The 21,264-nt window shown below is 41.7% G+C and overlaps 1 protein-coding gene across 1 annotated transcript in view; it reads left to right on the top strand.

Annotated features, from left to right (window-relative positions):
- The window catches only part of dgkb (diacylglycerol kinase, beta), a 260,736-nt gene that overhangs the window by 119,874 nt on the left and 119,598 nt on the right, over nucleotides 1-21,264 (top strand). Inside the window, 3 exon segments of the mRNA XM_062062705.1 lie at nucleotides 4,787-4,860; nucleotides 5,381-5,455; nucleotides 20,862-20,947. Of these exon segments, the coding sequence (XP_061918689.1) occupies nucleotides 4,787-4,860; nucleotides 5,381-5,455; nucleotides 20,862-20,947 (235 nt within the window).

The raw sequence follows: 21,264 nt of genomic DNA, 5'->3' as shown, positions 1-21,264 counted from the left end.
ATAAAATAAAATAAAAAATAAAAAACTTTTTTTTTTTTTTTTTAAATTAAATCTACATAGAAAAAACACAAGATACACTTTAAATCAGTGCATCAACCCAAACAACCTCCCCCATGCACACTCATCCACACCCACTCACACAAAAGGGGTTATTTCTTTCTCCTACCAATATTCTGGTTCCCACAACATAGACAACACATCTGCAAGGGACACAGTCCCTGAAGCACACATGATTGTATAGGCTGCTGGTCCACTAACATTTTCATTAATTACTATTTTTTATGTAATTATTTTTATATTGTTTTACTTTCTTTTTTATCCAAGAAAATGTTTTTTATTTATTTATCTTATTTTATTTTATTTTTTAAAAAAGGGCCTTATCTTCAACAGACCAGGTTGTCAATGAAATTAGATTTGTTTAAAGGGTTTTTTAAACCAGGCCCAGTCCAGATAATGTCCAAGTCGGACTCAGCAACACACACCTTCATTCATGTACACAGAAAAAAATTAGGGAACACAACAGATTGCATATAATTTATAAACAAAATTACATTTTCAAAATAAGCATTTATGTACAGTCCAGATTATGTCCAGGTCACTCAAATAAGGGAACACAACAACAGATATCATATAATCTATAAACATAATTATACTTTCAAAATAAGCCTTTGAGGACTTCTCATCTTTTTTTTAATGTTTTTTGGCAACATTATCGTTTTCAACCATGTAACTTTCTAAAGTTAGAAAATACTGAATAAATGTTTTAAAGAAAGTAATACTAAGTGAATATCTGTTTTTGGCCTTAAAAATAAACATTTTACCGAGTACTATAATTAAATTGACTAAATCATGATTGTCAATGAACTCTCCTAAAATAACAGAAACCACATTAAGCTTCATAAACAAACCAATCCTTAAACACATTTTTTCAACTTCCACCCAAAACGAAGACACAATATGACAATACCAAAACAAATGCAGGGTGGATTCAGGCTCCTGACAACAAAATCGGCAATCGTCTGACTCTGTCATATTCCATAATTTTAACATTTTCCCTGTGGGTAAGAAGTTATAAATAATTTTAATTTGAAAATAACGATTTTGCACATCGATAGTGGTTTTATAGATTAGTTTGAATATGGCATCCCATGGCAACGGGCAGTCAAAAAAGTCCTCCCATTTTCCATTTGTGTTGTATGAGGCAGCCTTCAAAGATTTCTTTATTAAATAAAAATTATATATTTTTCTATTTATTTTAGTTCCTTTTTGCCAACTAGAATTTCTTATTAGAGGTTTACAAACTAATAATTTAGTAGTTCCATAATTAATTATTTGTTTCCATCTTTTCCCAATTACTCCAGTTAGTTGATAAAATGAAAAGCTTGAGCAAGCATCACCATACATAGCTCTAAATTCATCATACTTCATAATTTTACCATTCTCATTGATAACATCATTGACAAAAATGATTCCTCTTTCAAACATATTTTTCCAAAAGAAAGGCTTTCCATCTATTACAATATTAGAGTTCATCCATATTATCTGCTGCAAAATATCGTCTCTTTTTTCTGGCACATAAAATTGAAAACACCACTATGAGTGGATTGTTTCCTTTATGAACCCCGCCATGTTTCCCAGCAGACTCTCTGGGAGGGGATTACTTGTAAAAAAGGATACAATTTCTTTTGATACAGTACATGTTTTTTGTCCAACAGGACATTTGTGTACCACTCAATGTTTAAATACATCTTTGGAACAATTGCTGCTTTTAAAGACAGACACATAGCTTCAAGGTTGAGAAGTTTCAGGCCCCCATATTCATACTCTTTGTACAAAACCTTTCATTTAATCTTTTCTGGTTTGCCGTTCCAGACAAAATCGAAGACCCTCCGCTCATAAATCTTAAAAAAGTTTTGTGATGGAGCTGGTAATGACAAAAACAAATAAATAAATTGAGGAATAATTAACGAGTTGGCAATAGACATTTTACCATACAAGGTTAGGGATTTCCCTTTCCATAATTGCATAATTTTGTCCAGCTTTCTTAGTCGATTATCATAATTTACTGAGCCTAGATCTTCCAGATTTTCTGGGACAACAACACCAAGTATGTTAACTGGCCCATCTGTCCACAAAACAGGCACTTTGCATTCCATTCGAAAGGACGTTCCCTTTAGATTTCCGATCCTTAACATTTTACATTTATCATAATTAAGCTTAAGGCCAGATTGCTGTGAAAATATGTCCAAAAGATTAAGAAGGTTCCGCAAACAATGAGGAAAAATCTTATCTTTGTGAATCAGCCTTTTCTGACATGAACTTCATCAAGAACAAACACAGAACACGCCTCACTGATGCACATCTGCAAGACTCACTCAGAGTTGCAGTGTCAAGTTACACACCAGAGTACAACACACTAGTTAACAGCATGCAATGCCAGGCTTCCCACTAACTGACAAAGAAACAGATAACAGATTTGGTGTCCAGTTCAAAGTGTGACATGATTTAAAAATTTGAGAGTTTACTTTTGTATTTTACATGAGTTATTATTTGTACAAACATGGTGCAAAGTAATTCATGATTTGTTAAAAAATGTTAGTGGCTAGATAGTTAAAATGGGATATTGTGATTTCACAAGACTGTCTTAGAAGTGATCATTTGAAAATGTTCAATTTGAAAAATGTGCACTTAGAGAAAATATAAAAATAAAGTGTTGCATATTGATATTTATCTGTTTCTATATATATTTATTGTGAGAAATCATTAAGATGATCAGTGTTTCCACAAAGATAAATATCATTAATTATTAATAATAACTTTAACTTTAACATAGAGTTAAAGGTAAATTGAGCAAATTGGCTACTTCTGGCAATTTATTTAAGTGTGTATCTAGCTGGTAGCCCTTCCCATTAATCAGTACCCAAGAAGTAGCCCTTGGTTTCAAAAAGGTTGGTGACCCCTGAGCTAAATAATATTATTTGATATTTTACGGTAATGTGTTAATAATTTCACACATAAGTCGCTCTTGAGTATAAGTCGCACCCCCAGCCAAACTATGAAAAAAACTGCGACTTATAGTCCGAAAAATACGGTATACAGTAAATGTGTATATTAATGTGTATACAGTATATTTGTATATATATATGTGTGTGTGTGTGTGTGTGTGTGTGTGTGTGTGTGTGTGTGTGTGTGTGTGTGTGTGTGTGTGTGTGTGTGTGTGTGTGTGTGTGTGTGTGTGTGTGTACATATAAAAACTTTTTCTTTTTTTTCAAAAAAGGTTATAGGTTAGAGAAGCTCTTTGGAGCCTAAAAACCATGGCCACCAGGACACTGACACAAAGCGCTCCCACAGCACGGCTGTTAACCCCTGATGCAGATGGCTCCCTCCGAGTAACGTTGGAACATAATAATTAAACTTGTAAAATAGTAAGAACCATGAGTAGAGATAAAGGATAAAACACAAGTAAGACATATGAAGATTAAAAAAATTAAAAAATAAATAATAATGAATGAATAAATAAATAAATAAATAAATAAATAATAAAAAAAGATAAAAATAAAATGAATGTACAGTAAATATATAATAAATAAATACAACTAAATAAAATCTTGCATAACTAATAAGATAAAAAGGGGGCGGCATGGCGTAGTGGGTAGAGCGGCCGTGCCAAAAACCTGAGGGTTGCAGGTTCGCTCCCCGCCTCTTGACATCCAAATCGCTTCCGTTGTGTCCTTGGGCAGGACACTTCACCCTTGACCCCGGTGCCGCTCACACTGGTGAATGAATGATGAATGGATGATAGGTGGTGATCGGAGGGGCCGTAGGCGCAAACTGGCAGCCTCGCTTCCATCAGTCTACCCCAGGGCATCTGTGGCTACAAATGTAGCTTACCACCACCAGGTGTGAATAAATGATGGGTTCTCACTTCTCTGTGAGCGCTTTGAGTATCTAACAATAGAAAAGCGTGATATAAAATCCATTATTATTATTATTATTATTATTATTATTATTATTGGTGTAATGTGAGCCCGCCTTCTGGTCTTCGTCAGGACACGTGCCGCTGATTTTTTTATATAATACATACATATACATGTATATACACAAATACAGTACATATCTACACATATGTGTTTTGTATATATGTATGTAAATGTATGTATGTATGTACAGTATATATATGTGTGTAAGTGTATATACTGTATGTGTGTATATGTATTCATGTGTGTATATATGTATATATTTTTTATTTTATTTTATTTAAATATATGAATGTTTTTATTTAGTTACTTATTTTTAATTATGAATACATTTTTTAAAAAAAAAGGTTTTTAGGCCATCTCCATGCAACCAGAAGGAGCCTCTCTAACATGTAATGTTTTTTGAAAAAGTTTCATAACAAATATTATCCCAAATAATACATTGCGAGAATCGTGTTGAATCGAGAATCGATTCTGTTTCGAATCGTCACATCGTTAGGTGCCTAAAGATTGACAACCCTGTATGACATGCTGTGATATATGAACATGTGCTTCAGTGCCATTCAGTAATGGACACATTCAGACTTCAGTCAACTGATAGTATTCATAGTTGTCATTAATATGAGAAAAAATATTAGATTTAGGAGCCAACTTGTGCGCTCGCTACAGTTTTCCCGCCGTGCTGCTGCTGCTGCTGTTCCGGCATGCGCGTGCACTTGAATGTCGGGATTGCGCCTCGAAAGCAAATTCCCGCGAAGCTTCCTGCAGTCTCCAAACACTGACGCTTTGTTTTGACATCTCCCGTTCAGATCACAACAATAGAGGGCACTCATCCTCTGTTGGTGTTTGTCAATCCGAAGAGCGGCGGGAAGCAGGGAGAGAGGTGAGCACCAGCACACACGCACGCACGCACACACAGACACACATACACACACACGCAAACACACACACACACACACACACACACACACACACACTGGCTATAAGGCAAGGCTCCCAAAATCCCGCCCCCAAACCACGAGCGCTGCGGGCTTACTCAGGCAAATATAAACAGCATAACATTTACCTAAAGTCAAGAGGGTCCAGCCCCCTACCCAAACCGCTCCCCCAATCCTTTCTGGCGACTCCCACCTCGCAGCCCAGTCCAGGCTAATTGGGTTATTACTGAAACATCATCACTCGCTTCTCATTACGCCGGCCCCCCATTTGTTTAAATTATGAGATCAAAATATGACTTCAGCCAGTTGATATAATGAAATTGGAATTAAAATGAATTAGTCTTTCTAATGGCTTCTCCTCAAGGGGGTATGTCCCGCCCCCTTGGCCAGTCCGCCTGGCCCTGTCACCGGCATTCCCAGGTGTCTGAAATGTGTGCCTAATTGGGTCGTGTGACGTCCCTGCAGGATCTACAGGAAGTTCCAGTACCTTCTGAATCCCAGGCAAGTGTACAACCTGGCCAAGAATGGACCCATGCCGGGGTACGTACTGCAGCAAATAGAATGTCACTCGAACCTCCGCCAAAGCAGAACAGGCCCAAATACGTGAAAAGGAATGAAGTGTAGTGTTGTAACGGTTCTTATGTAACGGATGACAGCTGGTGCGACCTTACTTTTCAACTCTTAAAGGGTACCTATTATGCTTAAACAAGTTTTTATTACTTATTGATACCTGTTATTGTGTATTGGCAATCTGCATAAGTCACAAAAATGTGAAATCAAACTGTGGAAGCATAGCGTAGATATTTATGAAATAATCTTGCCTCTTAAACACTGATCAAATATACATTTGCATACAATTAAGCAAAGCTGGAATAAAGAAATGTAAACAATTTATTAACAGATAATAATAATAATGTCTCTTTAATAAACTGCCAACACAATTTAATTGCAAATGAAAAATATGCTTCACCACTTTAGTCATGATTTTTGCGCTTAAAGAGGTCCTATTATGGATCTGCAAAAGTCCCGAAAATGTGAACTCAACCCATGGAGGCATGGCGGGGATATTTATAAAACAATCTTGCCTCAATCCTTCCTGTAGCAAAGCAAAACTGAAGATGATATCCCATTTATGTCTTATTTATATCTCCCTAGACATTAACAAGCACTGGTTAGACCGGTAGGTTGTGAGTTCAAACCCCGGCGGGTCATACCAAAGACTATACAAATGGGACCCATTACCTCCCTGCTTGGCACTCAGCATCAAGGGTTGGAATTGGGGGTTAAATCACCAAAAATGATTTCCGGGTGCGGCTACGCTGCTGCCCACTGCTCCCCTCACCTCCCAGGGGGTGATCAAGGGGATGGGTCAAATGCAGAGGACAAATTTCACCACACCTAGTGTGTGTGTGACAATCATTGGTACTTTAACTTTAACTTTAACTTAACTAATCGAGACTAAAGTGGTTTTCTCATTCTTCTCAAACGGTGTGTGACATCTCAAAGTTGTCTAACAGTTGTCTCTTTTCCTGATCTCAACTCAGACAAAAACGAGAGATGAAAGAGCTGGTTTCCAATATGTTTCAATTACAGTATGTCCCAGTGAGAGATAAACTTGGTTTGGTCTCTCACTACTCATTATTTGACTTCTCAGATGTCTCTTTTCTATCTCAGTAAAAAAGAAAATGTGTGTAATGCATTTTAAATGGCACATTTCAAGTATACCTCCATCGTATTTGAGTTTATATCATGCCAAAATTGGAGAAAATAATTAATTCAGGCAATATGGATATGTAGTCTATATGGTTTATTTACCAAACCCAAAACCAGTGAAGTTGGCACGTTGTTTAAATCGTAAATAAAAACAGAATACAATGATTTGCAAATCCTTTTCAACCTATATTCAATTGAATAGACTGCAAAGACAAGATACTTAACGTTCGAACTGGAAAACGTTATTTTTTGCAAATATTAACTCATTTGGAATTTGATGCCTGCAACATGTTTCAAAAAAGCGAGCAAATGTGGCAAAAAAGACTGAGAAAGTTGAGGAATGCTCATCAAACACAGGTGAACAGGCTAATTGGGAACATGTGGCTGCCATGATTGGGTATAAAAGCAGCTTCCATTAAATGCTCAGTCATTCACAAACAATGATGGGGCGAGGGTCACCACTTTGTCAAAAAATGCGTGAACAAATTGTTTGAGAACAACATTTCTCAACGAGCTATTGCAGGGAATTTATGGAGTTCACCATCTACCGTCTGTAATATCATCAATAGGTTCAGAGAATCCGAAGAAATCACTGCACGTAAGCATCAAGTGTTACGTACGGGAGGAGTAGACACAAGGGCGTGGTATTAAACTCAATGATTTATTATATACACTACCGTTCAAAAGTTTGGGGTCACATTGAAATATCCTTATTTTTGAAGGAAAAGCACTGTACTTTTCAATGAAGATAACTTTAAACTAGTCTTAACTTTAGAGAAATACACTCTATACATTGCTAATGTGGTAAATGACTATTCTAGCTGCAAATGTCTGGTTTTTGGTGCAATATCTACATAGGTGTATAGAGGCCCATTCCCAGCAACTATCACTCCAGTGTTCTAATGGTACAATGTGTTTGCTCATTGGCTCAGAAGGCTAATTGATGATTAGAAAACCCTTGTGCAATCATGTTCACACATCTGAAAACAGTTTAGCTCGTTACAGAAGCTACAAAAATGACCTTCCTTTGAGCAGATTGAGTTTCTGGATCATCACATTTGTGGGGTCAATTAAATGCTCAAAATGGCCAGAAAAAGAGAACTTTCATCTGAAACTCGACAGTCTATTCTTGTTCCTAGAATTGAAGGCTATTCCACAAAATTGTTTGGGTGACCCCAAACTTTTGAACGGTAGTGTATATACTCTATATATATATATATATAATAAATATAATAAACTAGGGTATGGAGTGTGACTGAGTCAAAAGGGTGTATATGTGTGAGATTATGTGTGTAGATTAGCTGCTGAGTGTTACCGTAGTGTTGGGTGAGAGGGGGAAGATCAGAGGGAGAAAGGCAGCGCTAGGTGGTCCGTGAGCCGGCAGGAAGTCGAGGATCGAGGGAGGCAGTCAGGTTGCTAGCACGGCCACTATCCCAAACGGACCACGGCGTCCCCAGGTAATGGTCTGGGAACCAGTCCGGGGCAGCTGCTGGTCTGGGAACCAGTCCGGGGCAGGTGCTGGTCTGGGAATCAGTCCGGGTGCAGGTGCTGGTCTGGGAACCAGCCTTAGAGCAGATGCTGGTTTGGGAACCAGCCTTGGAGCAGCTGCTTGTGTGGGAACCAGCCTTGGAGCAGGTGCTGGCTCGACAAACCAGCCTTGGAGCAGGTGCTGGCTCGGGAACCAGCCTTGGAGAAAGTGCAGGTTCGGGAACCAGCCTTGGAGCAGGTGCTGGTGTGTGAACCAGCCCCTGAGCAGGTGCTGGCTCGGCGGCCAGCCTTGGAGCGGGTGCTGGTAGTCTGGTTGGTTGATGCGGGCAGGCAAACTGAAAGACAGCTGGTATTGGTTTTGCTGGCCTCAACTGTGCTACCCCACCAGCACAGCCGTTAGTACTATCCCCCCGTCTGACAGCGGATGCCAGACGCTTCCTGCCAACTGAGGAACAGTTACTGAGTGTTACCGTAGTGTTGGGCGAGAAGCGGCAGATCAGGGGGAGAAAGGCAGAGCTCGGAGGTCTGTGAGCCGGCAGGAAGTCGAGGATCGAGGGAGGCAGTCAGAGTCCAGAGGGAGATCCAGGGAAAGTGAGATGCACAGCTCACTTCCAAGGCGACGGCGGATACTGCAGGAACGACACAGGAAAACGCACAATGAAACACGGGGAGAAAACACAGAGAGAGAGCAGGACTGCATCAAGCATGACATGGCTTACTGTACGCGAACAGAAGATTACGTTCTCGCACTGGAACGAAGGTTGCACCGGCTTAAGAAGGCTGATCGCTAGGGCTGTGAATCTTTGGGTGTCCCACGATTCTTGGGGTCACGATTCGATTCCAAATCTTTTTTTTTTTTTCGATTCAACGCGATTCTCGATTAAAAAACGATATTTTCCCGATTCAAAACGATTCTCTATTCATTCAATACATAGGATTTCAGCAGGATCTACCCCAGTCTGCTGACATGCAAGCAGAGTAGTAGATTTTTGTAAAAAGCTTTTATAATTGTAAAGGACAATGTTTTGGGGGCGGTATAGCTCGGTTGGTAGAGTGGCCCTGCCAGCAACTTGAGGGTTGCAGGTTCGATCCCCGCTTCCGCCATCCTAGTCACTGCCGTTGTGTCCTTGGGCAAGACACTTTACCCACCTGCTCCCAGTGCCACCCACACTGGTTTAAATGTAACTTAGATATTGGGTTTCACTATGTAAAGCGCTTTGAGTCACTAGAGAAAAAGCGCTATATAAATATAATTCACTTCACTTCACTTCACTTATCAACTGATTGCAATAATGTAAATTTGTTTTAACTATTAAATGAACCAAAAATTGGACTTATTTTATCTTTGTGAAAATATTGGACACAGTGTGTTGTCAAGCTTATGAATGAGATGCAAGTGTAAGCCACTGTGACACTATTGTTTTTTTATTTTTTATAAATGTCTAATGATAATGTCAATGAGGGATTTTTAATCACTGCTATGTTGAAATTGTAACTAATATTGATACTGTTGTTGATAATATTCATTTTTGTTTCACTACTTTTGGTTTGTTCTGTGTCGTGTTTGTGTCTCCTCTCAATTGCTCTGTTTATTGCAGTTTTGAGTGTTGCTGGGTCGGGTTTGGTTTTGGAATTGGATTGCATTGTTATGGTATTGCTGTGTATTGTTTTGTTGGATTGATTAATTAAAAATAAATACATTTTTTAAAAAAATCGATTTTTAAAAAAATGAGAATCGATTCTGAATCGCACAACGTGAGAATCGCGATTCGAATTCGAATCGATTTTTCCCCACACCCCTACTAATCGCTATGACTGTTATTTTTAACAGTAACATGTTGATGGCTGAGCTGCCATAGATTTCACAGTAAAAAAAAAAAAAGGCAGCTCAGTCATCTGAATTTTAACGGAAAATCTACAATCGTTGTTTTTACAGTGCATGACAGTAAATGTAAAAACCGACAGAGTGCCAGTTTCTTTTTACGGTAAAATCTACGTTAATTGTTTTTTCCAGTGCAATTTTGTACCGTATTTTTCGGAATATAAATCGTAGTTTTTTTCATAGTTTGGCCGTGGGTGAGACGTATACTCCGGAGCGACTTATGTGTGAAATTATTAACACATTACCATAAAATATCAAATAATATTATTTAGCTCATTCACGTAAGAGACGAAGCAAATGGCAGCAATCGTCACTCACACATCAACCAATAAGAATTTGGCGGGGGAGGGTCATGGCAGAAGTGCATTGTGGGTCATGAAATGCTAACTGCTATATGCTATATGCTATTGCTTTAGCTATTAAAATGAATCACTTCAACATTGGCGGTAACTTATAAAAACTGAGAAGTGCTGAATTTAAATGGCACCGAAAAGGAAAGCATATACTGCAGATTATACAAACTGGACGTAGTGAAATATGCAGCAGAGAACGGCAATCGAGCAGCAGAAAGAAAGGACATACCAGAGGCGACACCGGGGAGGAAGATTTTTAATCGGATTTAGCGATCGGGAGTGACAGATTGTTTGGTAAACGTATAGCATGTTCTATATGTTATAGTTATTTGAATGACTCTTACCATAATATGTTACGTTAACATACCAGGCACGTTCTCAGTTGGTTATTTGTGCTCCATATGGCGTACACTTATTCAGCCTGTTGTTCACTATTCTTTATTTATTTTAAATTGCCTTTCAAATGTCTATTCTTGGTGTTGGATTTTATCAAATAAATTTCCCCCAAAAATGCGACTTATATATGTTTTTTTCCTTCTTTATTGTGCATTTTCGGCCGGTGCGACGTATACTTTGGAGCGACTTATAGTCTGAAAAATACAGTAATTAACAAAACTATCACTGTTAATGTTGTGGTAAAATTCTGGCGACTGAGCTGCCAATTTTTTTAAATCATAAAATCTTCAGGAATTTTTTTTTTTTTGCAGTGCATTACTCTGAATTAGAAAATGGTACCACATTTTTTTTACTTTGAAATTATGGTGACTGAGCTGCCAGTTTTTGTTTAGTTTTTTTGTGATAAATACAGTCGTTTTTTTACAGTGCATTACTGTTAATTGAGAAACGGTACTCCACTTTTTTACGGTAAAATTCTGGCCACTGAGCTGCCAGGTTTTTTTCTCTTTTATCGTAAAATCTACAGTTGTTTTTACTATAAAAATGGGACCCATAACCTCCCTGCTTGGCACTCAGCAACAAAGGGTTGGAGTTGGGGGTTAAATCACCAAAATGATTCCCGGGCGCGGCGCCGCTGCTGCCCACTGCTCCCCAAGGGGATGGGACAAATGCAGAGGACAAATTTCACCACATCTAGTGTGTGTGTGACAATCATTGGTACTTTAATCTTTAATCTTAATTTAACAATGCGTTACCGTAAGTTGAAAAAACGCTATCAGTGTTGTTTTTAACAGTGACATTTTGGTGACTGAGCTGCCGTAGATTGGTATCTTAATTTTCCCGTAAAATGTACAATAGTTGTTTTTACAGTATTTACTGTAAATGTAAAATACGTACCACTTTTATTTTTAATAGTAAAATTTCAGCGACTGAGCTGCCAATTTTTTTCCCAAATAACATCTTTGGTCATTGTTTTTACAGTGTATTACTGTAAATTGAAAAACGCTATTTGTTTTTTTACGGTAAAATTTTGGCGACTGAGCTGCCAGTTTAGTTTTTTTTTTTATCGTAAAATCTACAGTCGGTTTTACAATGCATTCCTGTAAATTAAAAGACGCTAACAGTGTTGTATTTAACAGTATCATTTTGGCAACCTACCTGCCGTAGCTAGTCGTCTGAATTTTACCGTAAAATCTAAGGGTGTTGTTTTTATAGTGTCTAATGTAAATATAAAAAACGTACAGGAGCACTTTTATTTTTAACATATCAATTCTGACGATTGAGCTGCCAGTTTTGTTTTTTTTAATCGTAAAATCTACAGTAGTTTTTACCATGCGTTACCATAAGTTTAAAAAAACGGTATCAGTGTTGTTTTCAACAGTGACATAATGGTAACGCCGTAGATTGTAGTCTTAATTTTACCGTAAAATCTACGATAGCTGTTTTTACAGTGTTTACTGTAAATGTAAAATACGTACCACTTTTATTTTTAACAATGCAATTTCAGCGACTGAGCTGCCAATTTTTTCCATAATAAAATCTTTGGTCATTGTTTTTACAGTGCATTACTCTGAATTGAAAAACGCTATTTCTTTTTTTTACAGTAAAATTCTGGCGACTGAGCTGCCAGTTTAGGTTTTTTTTATCGTAAAATCTACAGTCGGTTTTACAATGCATTCCTGTAAATTAAAAATCGCTAAAAGTGTTGTTTTTAACAGTTACATTTTGGCAACCTAGCTGCCGTAGCTAGTCGTCTGAATTTTACCGTAAAATCTAAGGGCGTTTTTTTAATAGTCCATCCATCCATCCATCCATCCATCCATCCATCCATCCATCCATCTTCTTCCGCTTATCCGAGGTCGGGTTGCGGGGGAAGCAGCCTAAGCAGGGAAGCCCAGACCTTCCTCTCCCTAGCCACTTTGTCCAGCTCTTCCCAGGGGATCGCGAGGCGTTCCCAGGCCAGCCGGGAGACATAGTCTTCCCAACGTGTCCTGGGTCTTCCCCGTGGCCTCCTACCAGTTGGACGTGCCCTAAACACCTTCGGTTGGCATCCTACCAGATGCCCGAACCACCTCATCTGGCTCCTCTCGATGTGGAGGAGCAGTGGCTTTACTTTGAGCTCCCCCCGGATGGCAGAGCTTCTCACCCTATCTCTAAGGGAGAGCCCCGCCACCCGGCGGAGGAAACTCATTTCGGCCGCCTGTACCCGTGATCTTGTCTTTTCGGTCATAACCCAAAGCTCATGACCATAGGTGAGGATGGGAACGTAGATCGACCGGTAAATTGAGAGCTTTGCCTTCCGGCTCAGCTCCTTCTTCACCACAACGGATCGATACAGCGTCCTCATTACTGAAGACGCCGCACCGATCCGCCTGTCGATCTCACGATCCACTTTTCCCTCACTCGTGAACAAGACTCCTAGGTACTTGAACTCCTCCACTTGGGGCAGGGTCTCCTCCCCAACCCGGAGATGGCACTCCACCCTTTTCCGGGCGAGAACCATGGACTCGGACTTGGAGGTGCTGATTCCCATCCCAGTCGCTTCACACTCGGCTGCGAACCGATCCAGTGAGAGCTGAAGATCCTGGCCAGATGAAGCCATCAGGACCACATCAGCTGCAAAAAGCAGAGACCTAATCCTGCAGCCACCAAACCGGATCCCCTCAGCGCCTTGACTGCGCCTAGAAATTCTGTCCATAAAAGTTATGAACAGAATCGGTGACAAAGGGCAGCCTTGGCAGAGTCCAACCCTCACTGGAAACGTGTCCGACTTACTGCCGGCAATGCGGACCAAGCTCTGACACTGATCATACAGGGAGCGGACAGCCACAATCAGACAGTCCGATACCCCGTACTCTCTGAGCACTCCCCACAGGACCTCCCGAGGGACACGGTCGAATGCCTTCTCCAAGTCCACAAAGCACATGTAGACTGGTTGGGCAAACTCCCATGCACCCTCAAGGACCCTGCCGAGAGTATAGAGCTGGTCCACAGTTCCACGACCAGGACGAAAACCACACTGTTCCTTCTGAATCCGAGGTTCGACTATCCGGCGTAGCCTCCTCTCCAGCACACCTGAATAGACCTTACCGGGAAGGCTTAGGAGTGTGATCCCACGATAGCTGGAACACACCCTCCGGTTCCCCTTCTTAAAGAGAGGAACCACCACCCCGGTCTGCCAATCCAGAGGTACCGCCCCCGATGTCCACGTGATGCTGCAGAGTCTTGTCAACCAAGACAGCCCCACAGCATCCAGAGCCTTAAGGAACTCCGGGCGGTTCTCTTCCAACCCCGGGGCCTTGCCACCGAGGAGTTTTTTAACTACCTCAGCAACCTCAGCACCAGAAATAGGAGAGCCCACCACAGATTCCCCAGGAACTGCTTCCTCATAGGAAGACGTGTCGGTGGGATTGAGGAGGTCTTCGAAGTATTCCCTCCACCGATCCACAACATCCGCAGTCGAGGTCAGCAGAACACCATCCGCACCATACACGGTGTTGACAGTGCACTGCTTCCCCTTCCTGAGGCGGCGGATGGTGGTCCAGAATCACTTCGATGCTGTCCGGAAGTCGTTTTCCATGGCCTCGGCGAACTCCTCCCATGTCCGAGTTTTTGCCTCCGCGACCGCTGAAGCCGCACACCGCTTGGCCTGTCGGTACCTGTCTGCTGTCTCCGGAGTCCTATGAGCCAAAAGAACCCGATAGGACTCCTTCTTCAGCTTGACGGCATCCCTCACCGCCGGTGTCCACCAACGGGTTCTGGGATTACCACCACGACAGGCACCAACTACCTTGCGGCCACAGCTCCAATCAGCCGCCTCGACAATAGAGGTGCGGAACATGGTCCACTCGGACTCAATGTCCAGCACTTCCCTCGTGACATGTTCAAAGTTCTTCCGGAGGTGGGAATTGAAACTCTCTCTGACAGGAGACTCTGCCAGACGTTCCCAGCAGACCCTCACAATGCGTTTGGGCCTGCCAGGTCTGTCCGGCATCCTCCCCCACCATCGCAGCCAACTCACCACCAGGTGGTGAAAGCTCCGCCCCTCTCTTCACCCGAGTGTCCAAAACATGAGGCCGCAAATCCGATGACACAACTACAAAGTCGATCATGGAACCGCGGCCTAGGGTGTCCTGGTGCCAAGTGCACATATGGACACCCTTATGCTTGAACATGGTGTTTGTTATTGACAATCTGTGACGAGCACAAAAGTCCAATAACAAAACACCACTCGGGTTCAGATCCGGGCGGCCATTCTTCCCAATCACGCCTCTCCAGGTTTCACTGTTGCTGCCAACATGAGCGTTGAAGTCACCCAGTAGGACAAGGGAATCACCCGGGGGAGCACTTTCCAGTACTCCCTCGAGTGCATCCAAAAAGGGTGTGTACTCTGAACTGCTGTTTGGTGCGTAAGCACAAACAACAGTCAGGATCCGTCCCCCCACCCGAAGACGGAGGGAGGCTACCTTCTCGTCCACCGGGTTGAACTCCAACGTGCAGGCTTTGAGCCGGGGGGCAACAAGAATTGCTACCCCAGCTCGTTGCCTCTCAATGCGTGCAACGCCAGTGTGGAAGAGAGTCCAGCCCCTCTCAAGAGAACTAGTTCCAGAGCCCTTGCTGTGCGTCGAGGTGAGTCTGACTATATCCAGCCGGAACTTCTCTACCTCGCGCACAAGCTCAGGCTCCTTCCCCCCCAGCGAGGTGACGTTCCACGTCCCAAGAGCTAGCTTATGTAGCCGAGGATCGGACCGCCAAGTGCCCTGCCTTCGGCTGCCGCCCAGCTCACAATGCACCCGACCTCTATGGCCCCTCCCATGAGTGGTGAGCCCATTGGAAGGGGGACCCATGTTGCCTCTTCGGGCTGTGCTTGGCCGGGCCCCATGGGGACAGGCCCGGCCACCAGGCGCTCGCCATCGTGCCCCAACTCCGGGCCTGGCTCCAGAAGGGGGCCCCGGTGACCCGCGTCCGGGCGAGGGAAATCTGAATCCTTGTTGTTTCATTCCCATAGAAGTCTTTTTATAGTGTTTAATGTAAATTTAAAAAACGTACAGGAGCACTTTTATTTTTAACATATAAATTCTGCAGACTTAGCTGCCGGTTTTTTGTTTTTTTAATCGTAAAATCTACAGTCGTTTTTACAATGCGTTACCATAAATTAAAAAAACGCTATCAGTGTTGTTTTTAACAGTGACATTATGTTTACTGAGCTGCCGTAGATTGTCGTCTTAATTTTACCGTAAAATCTACGATAGTTGATTTTACAGTGTTTACTGTAAATGTAAAATATGTACCACTTTTATTTTTAACAATACAATTCCAGCGACTGAGCTGCCAATTTTTTTTCACAATAAATCTTTGGTCATTGTTTTTACAGTGCATTACTGTGAATTGAAAAACGCCACTCCTTTTTTTTTACTGTAAAATATGTACAGGAGCAATATGTTTTTAACATATAAATTCTGGCGACTGAGCTGACAGTTTAGTGTTTTTAATCGTAAAATCTACAGTCGTTTTTACAATGCGTTACCGTAAATTAAAAAACGCTAAAAGTGTTGTTTTTAACAGTAACTTTTGGCAACTGAGCTGCCGTAGATAGTCAGCAGCTCAGTAAATGTAAAAAACGTACAGTAGCACTGTTATTTTTAACATATACATTCTGGCAACTGAGCTACCAGGTATTTTACTGTAAAATCTAACTTAGTTTTTACAGTGTAGCTCCAAAATGGCCCACATCCTTAATGGTTTCCTTTGAAGGCGTTCTGAAGTATCTATAACCAAAGCATGTAAACTTCCAAATATGAAAATAAGAAGAAAGAAAGAGTTTTGAAAGTAGAACTCTTTAAATCGTGTCTTCTTTTTGGGATATGTGTACAATCGCAGTGATATTCTGCATTGTTGGGACTTAACTATCAGCATCATATGCAGAGGAGGTCTTCGTGCTTACGCACAAGCGGCGAATGATGGACGCAGGCGGAACGCTCGCCGTAGCGCATGTGCTCATGCATACAGACGAATAGCTCACGTTTCCCAGACGGTGAGCGTCTGTGATTAGAGCAAAGCATGTTTCATTTGCATGTGGCGGCTTCACTTGCTCGCGACAGGTGTCATCTCAGGGCGCAGGAATGCCTCGCCACCGTGCTGCCGGCCTGTTTGGCTTCCATTAGAAGCGAGGGCCAGTGTTTATGAGAAATATACACAATGCGGCACACGCCGAAACTTCCTGATGACCTCGCACCGCAGCTTCCTTGTTAATATTTTGTCAAGCACATTAGCGCTGTGGACGCTGCACACGCACACACACACGGCCGCCGTCAATTAGCTCCCTGGCTAACGCAATAGGACCAAATTAAGTGTTTGTTTCTTGCTCTTTAAAAGGATCCAAAGCTTTCATGTCAGCGGCCGTCTGTTTGCCCGCTAATGCGGTTTGGCCGTCCCGGTCGGGGCGTAATTGAGCGAGTCATTTAGCCGCCATGCGGGGCTGGGAGGCCGCCTCATTCAGTTAGGGCTTCGTTATTGTGAAGGAACGGAAGACGTTGGACTGAACATTGGCCACCGTGATCCGATTAGGCCTCCGCCAGGCGGCCTCGCTCGCTGGATGAGTGATTGGCTATTTTATTATTATTAGAAGGGTTGCTTAGGAGACTTGCGTGGGACTCTTTTCAGATGGACTATTGTAACGCGCGTGGTTCACTCCCTGCCGTTTCTGTCTGCTGGCATGAGACACGAGCGTGCTAGCTAGCGAGCTCGGTTGGTAGAGTGGCTGTGCCAGCAACCTGAGTGTTCATGGTTCGATCCCTGGCTTCCGCCATCCGAGTCACGTCTGCTGTATCCTTGAGCAAGACACGTCACCCTTGCTCCTGATTGTTCGTGGTTAGGGCCTTGCATGGTAGCTCCCGCCATCAGTGTGTGAATGTGTGTGTGAATAGTGTCAAAGTATAATCCATTTATAACTGCTCTTAGTCAGGGAGTAGTCGTGTAGACTACTGTTCTGCTTTAAAAAAGCAAATAAGGTCACTAATAACTGTATGAATATACATAATCTTTCCATGACTGCCCATGTATACTGTATGTACACAAAATGTACTCATGAGCATATGGTACCGTAAATTCCGGACTATAAACCGCTACTTTTTTCCTACCCTTTGAACCCTGCGGCTTATAAGATAAACCATCTTTTGGATGAATTTGCTCACTGCCGGTGCTGCAGTGTCCTTTCATTTGTTTCAGAGTGTTGTTCTTCTAGCCATCCATAGCAGTTTTACTCGTATGGATTCTTCATTCATTACTACAAACAACGTTTGTAAGTTTTACAGTGTAACTAAAACTGTTTATACTTACTAAACCGTCCCATGTGTGATGTCTGTAGGAGTGTTTTTGTGCATATTTGTACATGCGATATAATGACGCTAGCGTCGTGAGCATTAGCTAATATGTTAACACGTTTGTGAGTGCCTGTGTTAATATTATTAACTTACAATGGCATTCTTCTTGTATTGTTTCAGTTTGACACATTCCTCAGTTAATTCATCAGAACGTGGAGTTATTGGGTCTGTTTAGCTGATTGGAGAGCTAGCTTCTGCAGCTAGTGGGTCCATGACAATGACACTGTTTTGTTTGATCATCCGTTTTACTGCCGTGTTACAGACACCGTTTGGAAACAATTAGAGTATGTAAACAAACATTCACAGAATCTTTCTGTGTAAATAACTAATTTCACAACATGTATATCTGTGGCTAATATATGGGAAAATATTTTTTTTTACTAAAATTGTTTGGGTGCGGCTTCTATACCGATGCGCTCTATAGTTAATTAAATAACATTAACATTAATTAAATATCTAACAGGCTCGTTCAACTTCCTTCCCGCACTCTGCGATTCAAGAACTCCTTCATTCCACACTCCATCCAGCTGTATAATCACTCACCATACAGCAATAGATGACATCTGCCTATTACCTGACACCTGACATGTTAGCTACTTCTCTTTGTTTTTAATGTCTATAATGTCTATTTTCTATTTCCTGCTGGATCTACTCTCTATTTTATGCTGCTGCTGTCACATATACTGTATATACTGTAATATTGTACATGGTCACTGGTATATATTGTATATATGTTATAGACATAATATAATATATCTATATATATATTATTCTGTACACATATTATGTATATATTCGTATATATGTTAGACTAATATAGCAATAAATAAAAAAAATCTATTTATACCTGCATTGTCCTTTCCATCCCTACACTTTCCATCTTTGTAACTGAGCTACTGTGTTGAACAATCTCCCTTGTGGATCATTAAAGTTTGTCTAAGTCTAAGTCTAAGTACATAAGTGTGGTTCCCCGGCGCCACAGTCCAGGATAAGAATAGACTGCAGCGCATCGTACGTGCTGCTGAGAAGGTGATTGGCTGCAAGCTCCCATCCCTCCAGGACTTGTTCTCCTCCAGGACCAGGAGGCGTGTGGGTCGGATCACAGCTGACTCTTCTCACCCTGGACACACGCTATTCTCCCCTCTCCCCTCAGGCAGGAGACTACGCTCCATCCAGACCCACACCTCCCGCCACCTGAACAGTTTTTTCCCCTCGGCCATCAGGCAAATGAACAATAACAGCAGCTCCTTGAATTCCTTGAATCCCTTCTAAGTCTATCTGATAGCTCAGTCACAGCTCTTTTTTATACCAAATATGTGTTATATGTATTTTATGTCGCACGTTTGCACCAAGAAAAATTCCTAGTTTGTGAACCCGTTCTCAAACAATGGCAATAAAACGATTCTGATTCTGATTCTGATTCTTATTCTGATAATCAATTGTGCACGCAGTCTTAGTAGATCACCTGCAACACGCAATTTTATAGTTTAATGAGTCACAATGACAGCATCAACCCCCTGGAGTCATAGCGGAACCGCCCGTCTGTTTGTCATCGTCCATGAACCAGGAAGTCAGTGGCGGGCCGTACGTTTTCCCACCAGGCCTTCAGTGATGTCCGACTTCAAAGATTACCTCTCAAAATACCATAATTTATGTCATTACTTGACAATTCCTTGGAGAAATACTATAGAGGAACACATGTACGCCCTACAGGGCATTGAATCGCCTCAACAGTGTACAAAACGGATTATTTTCTGGCGCATTTAAAAATCAATTAAAACATATCTTATGTGGTACTGTCAAAATTAAAATTGCCAAAACATTAAAAGTGAAAAAATAAAATATTTGAACTCAAAATTTGTAGCAGTGGTACCCCTCGTTCGAGTGAAAATGGCAGGCATTTCCCCATTTCATCACCAGAACAGCTGAGCTAGCTTCCGGGGTTGGCCGACATTGTCTCACAAGATGTAGGTTCTCTTTAAATATCCTTCTTGAAAATGGCCTTGCAAATATGTATCTGCCACCTAATCAACGTTTTGTTCTCCTTCTCTGCTATCCCGGTCTGGCTACGGCGCAACGCTTACCGCTTCCTGAAACTTGTGAATGGATACTCACTTTGGAATGACAAGTGAGTATCCAATCACAGTCTCGTTAACATCAGCCTACTTAGATAGGCTACTGTCAACAACTTGTGATCTGATTGGCTATCGCAACTGTCCCTCAACTCTGTGTTCTCAAATTCATCCGCTAACGGTCCTTGTGAGTATCCAATCACAGGACGCGTAAATGTCACGTTCAACGTGAGGCCATCTAGAAGGCCTTACTGACAACAACTCGCGATCTGATTGGCTCTCGCAATTGTCTATCGAATCTAAGTCCCGCATTGTTGATTCTGAAGGCCTCGGGCAGATTTCGTACAGCATGGCAACATAAGCTAGCTGAATTCTGATTGGATACAAACTGTAACATAAAAACAACAGCACTCGAACGAGCATAATATGACATGAAGAGAATATGAATACTTTTAGATATTTAGGGAAAGTGAATTAAAAAATAATTGTATCTTTAATTATGATCATGATTTCTGGTTATGTCATGCCAACAGAGAAGGCCTTGCTGGCCCTGACGGCCCACCACTGAAGTCGACGAACCAACAACAATTCATTTATTCTGCCTTGGTGAAGGTCACTTAAGCAATGTGGCACTGCTCATTATGCTCTCCTTCCTCGCAGGTTGAATTTCTTCCGAGAAGTTCCGGATTTCCGGGTGCTTGCGTGTGGAGGGGACGGCACGGTGGGCTGGATCCTCGACTTTATTGGTACAGAATCTTGTCTATTGCTTCCACTGAATTAATAGTATTTCAATGCTGCAGGAGTCACTACGTTGCGTTCTGACGACAAGGCCAGTTGAAATACATTAGGCGGGTAAAAAAAAAAAAAGTTATTTTCTATTAGTGTCGAATCAAAAACGCACGTTGGGGCGCGTGTGCAAATGTTTTCATTATGTCTGAGCGGCCGCGTTCATGGGAGGTAAAATGGGATGATTGCACACGTTAGAACAACGTGTTAGTCATAATTTGACCATTGGAAATAAAATATACGCACAAATAAAACAAGAATCACCTGCCTGTCTTTA

This window comes from Entelurus aequoreus, linkage group LG11 (assembly GCF_033978785.1).
Source record: "Entelurus aequoreus isolate RoL-2023_Sb linkage group LG11, RoL_Eaeq_v1.1, whole genome shotgun sequence".
Classification (NCBI taxonomy): Eukaryota; Metazoa; Chordata; class Actinopteri; order Syngnathiformes; family Syngnathidae; genus Entelurus; species Entelurus aequoreus.
Note: the sequence above shows the minus strand (reverse complement) of the source record. Positions and strands in the feature narration are given on the sequence as shown.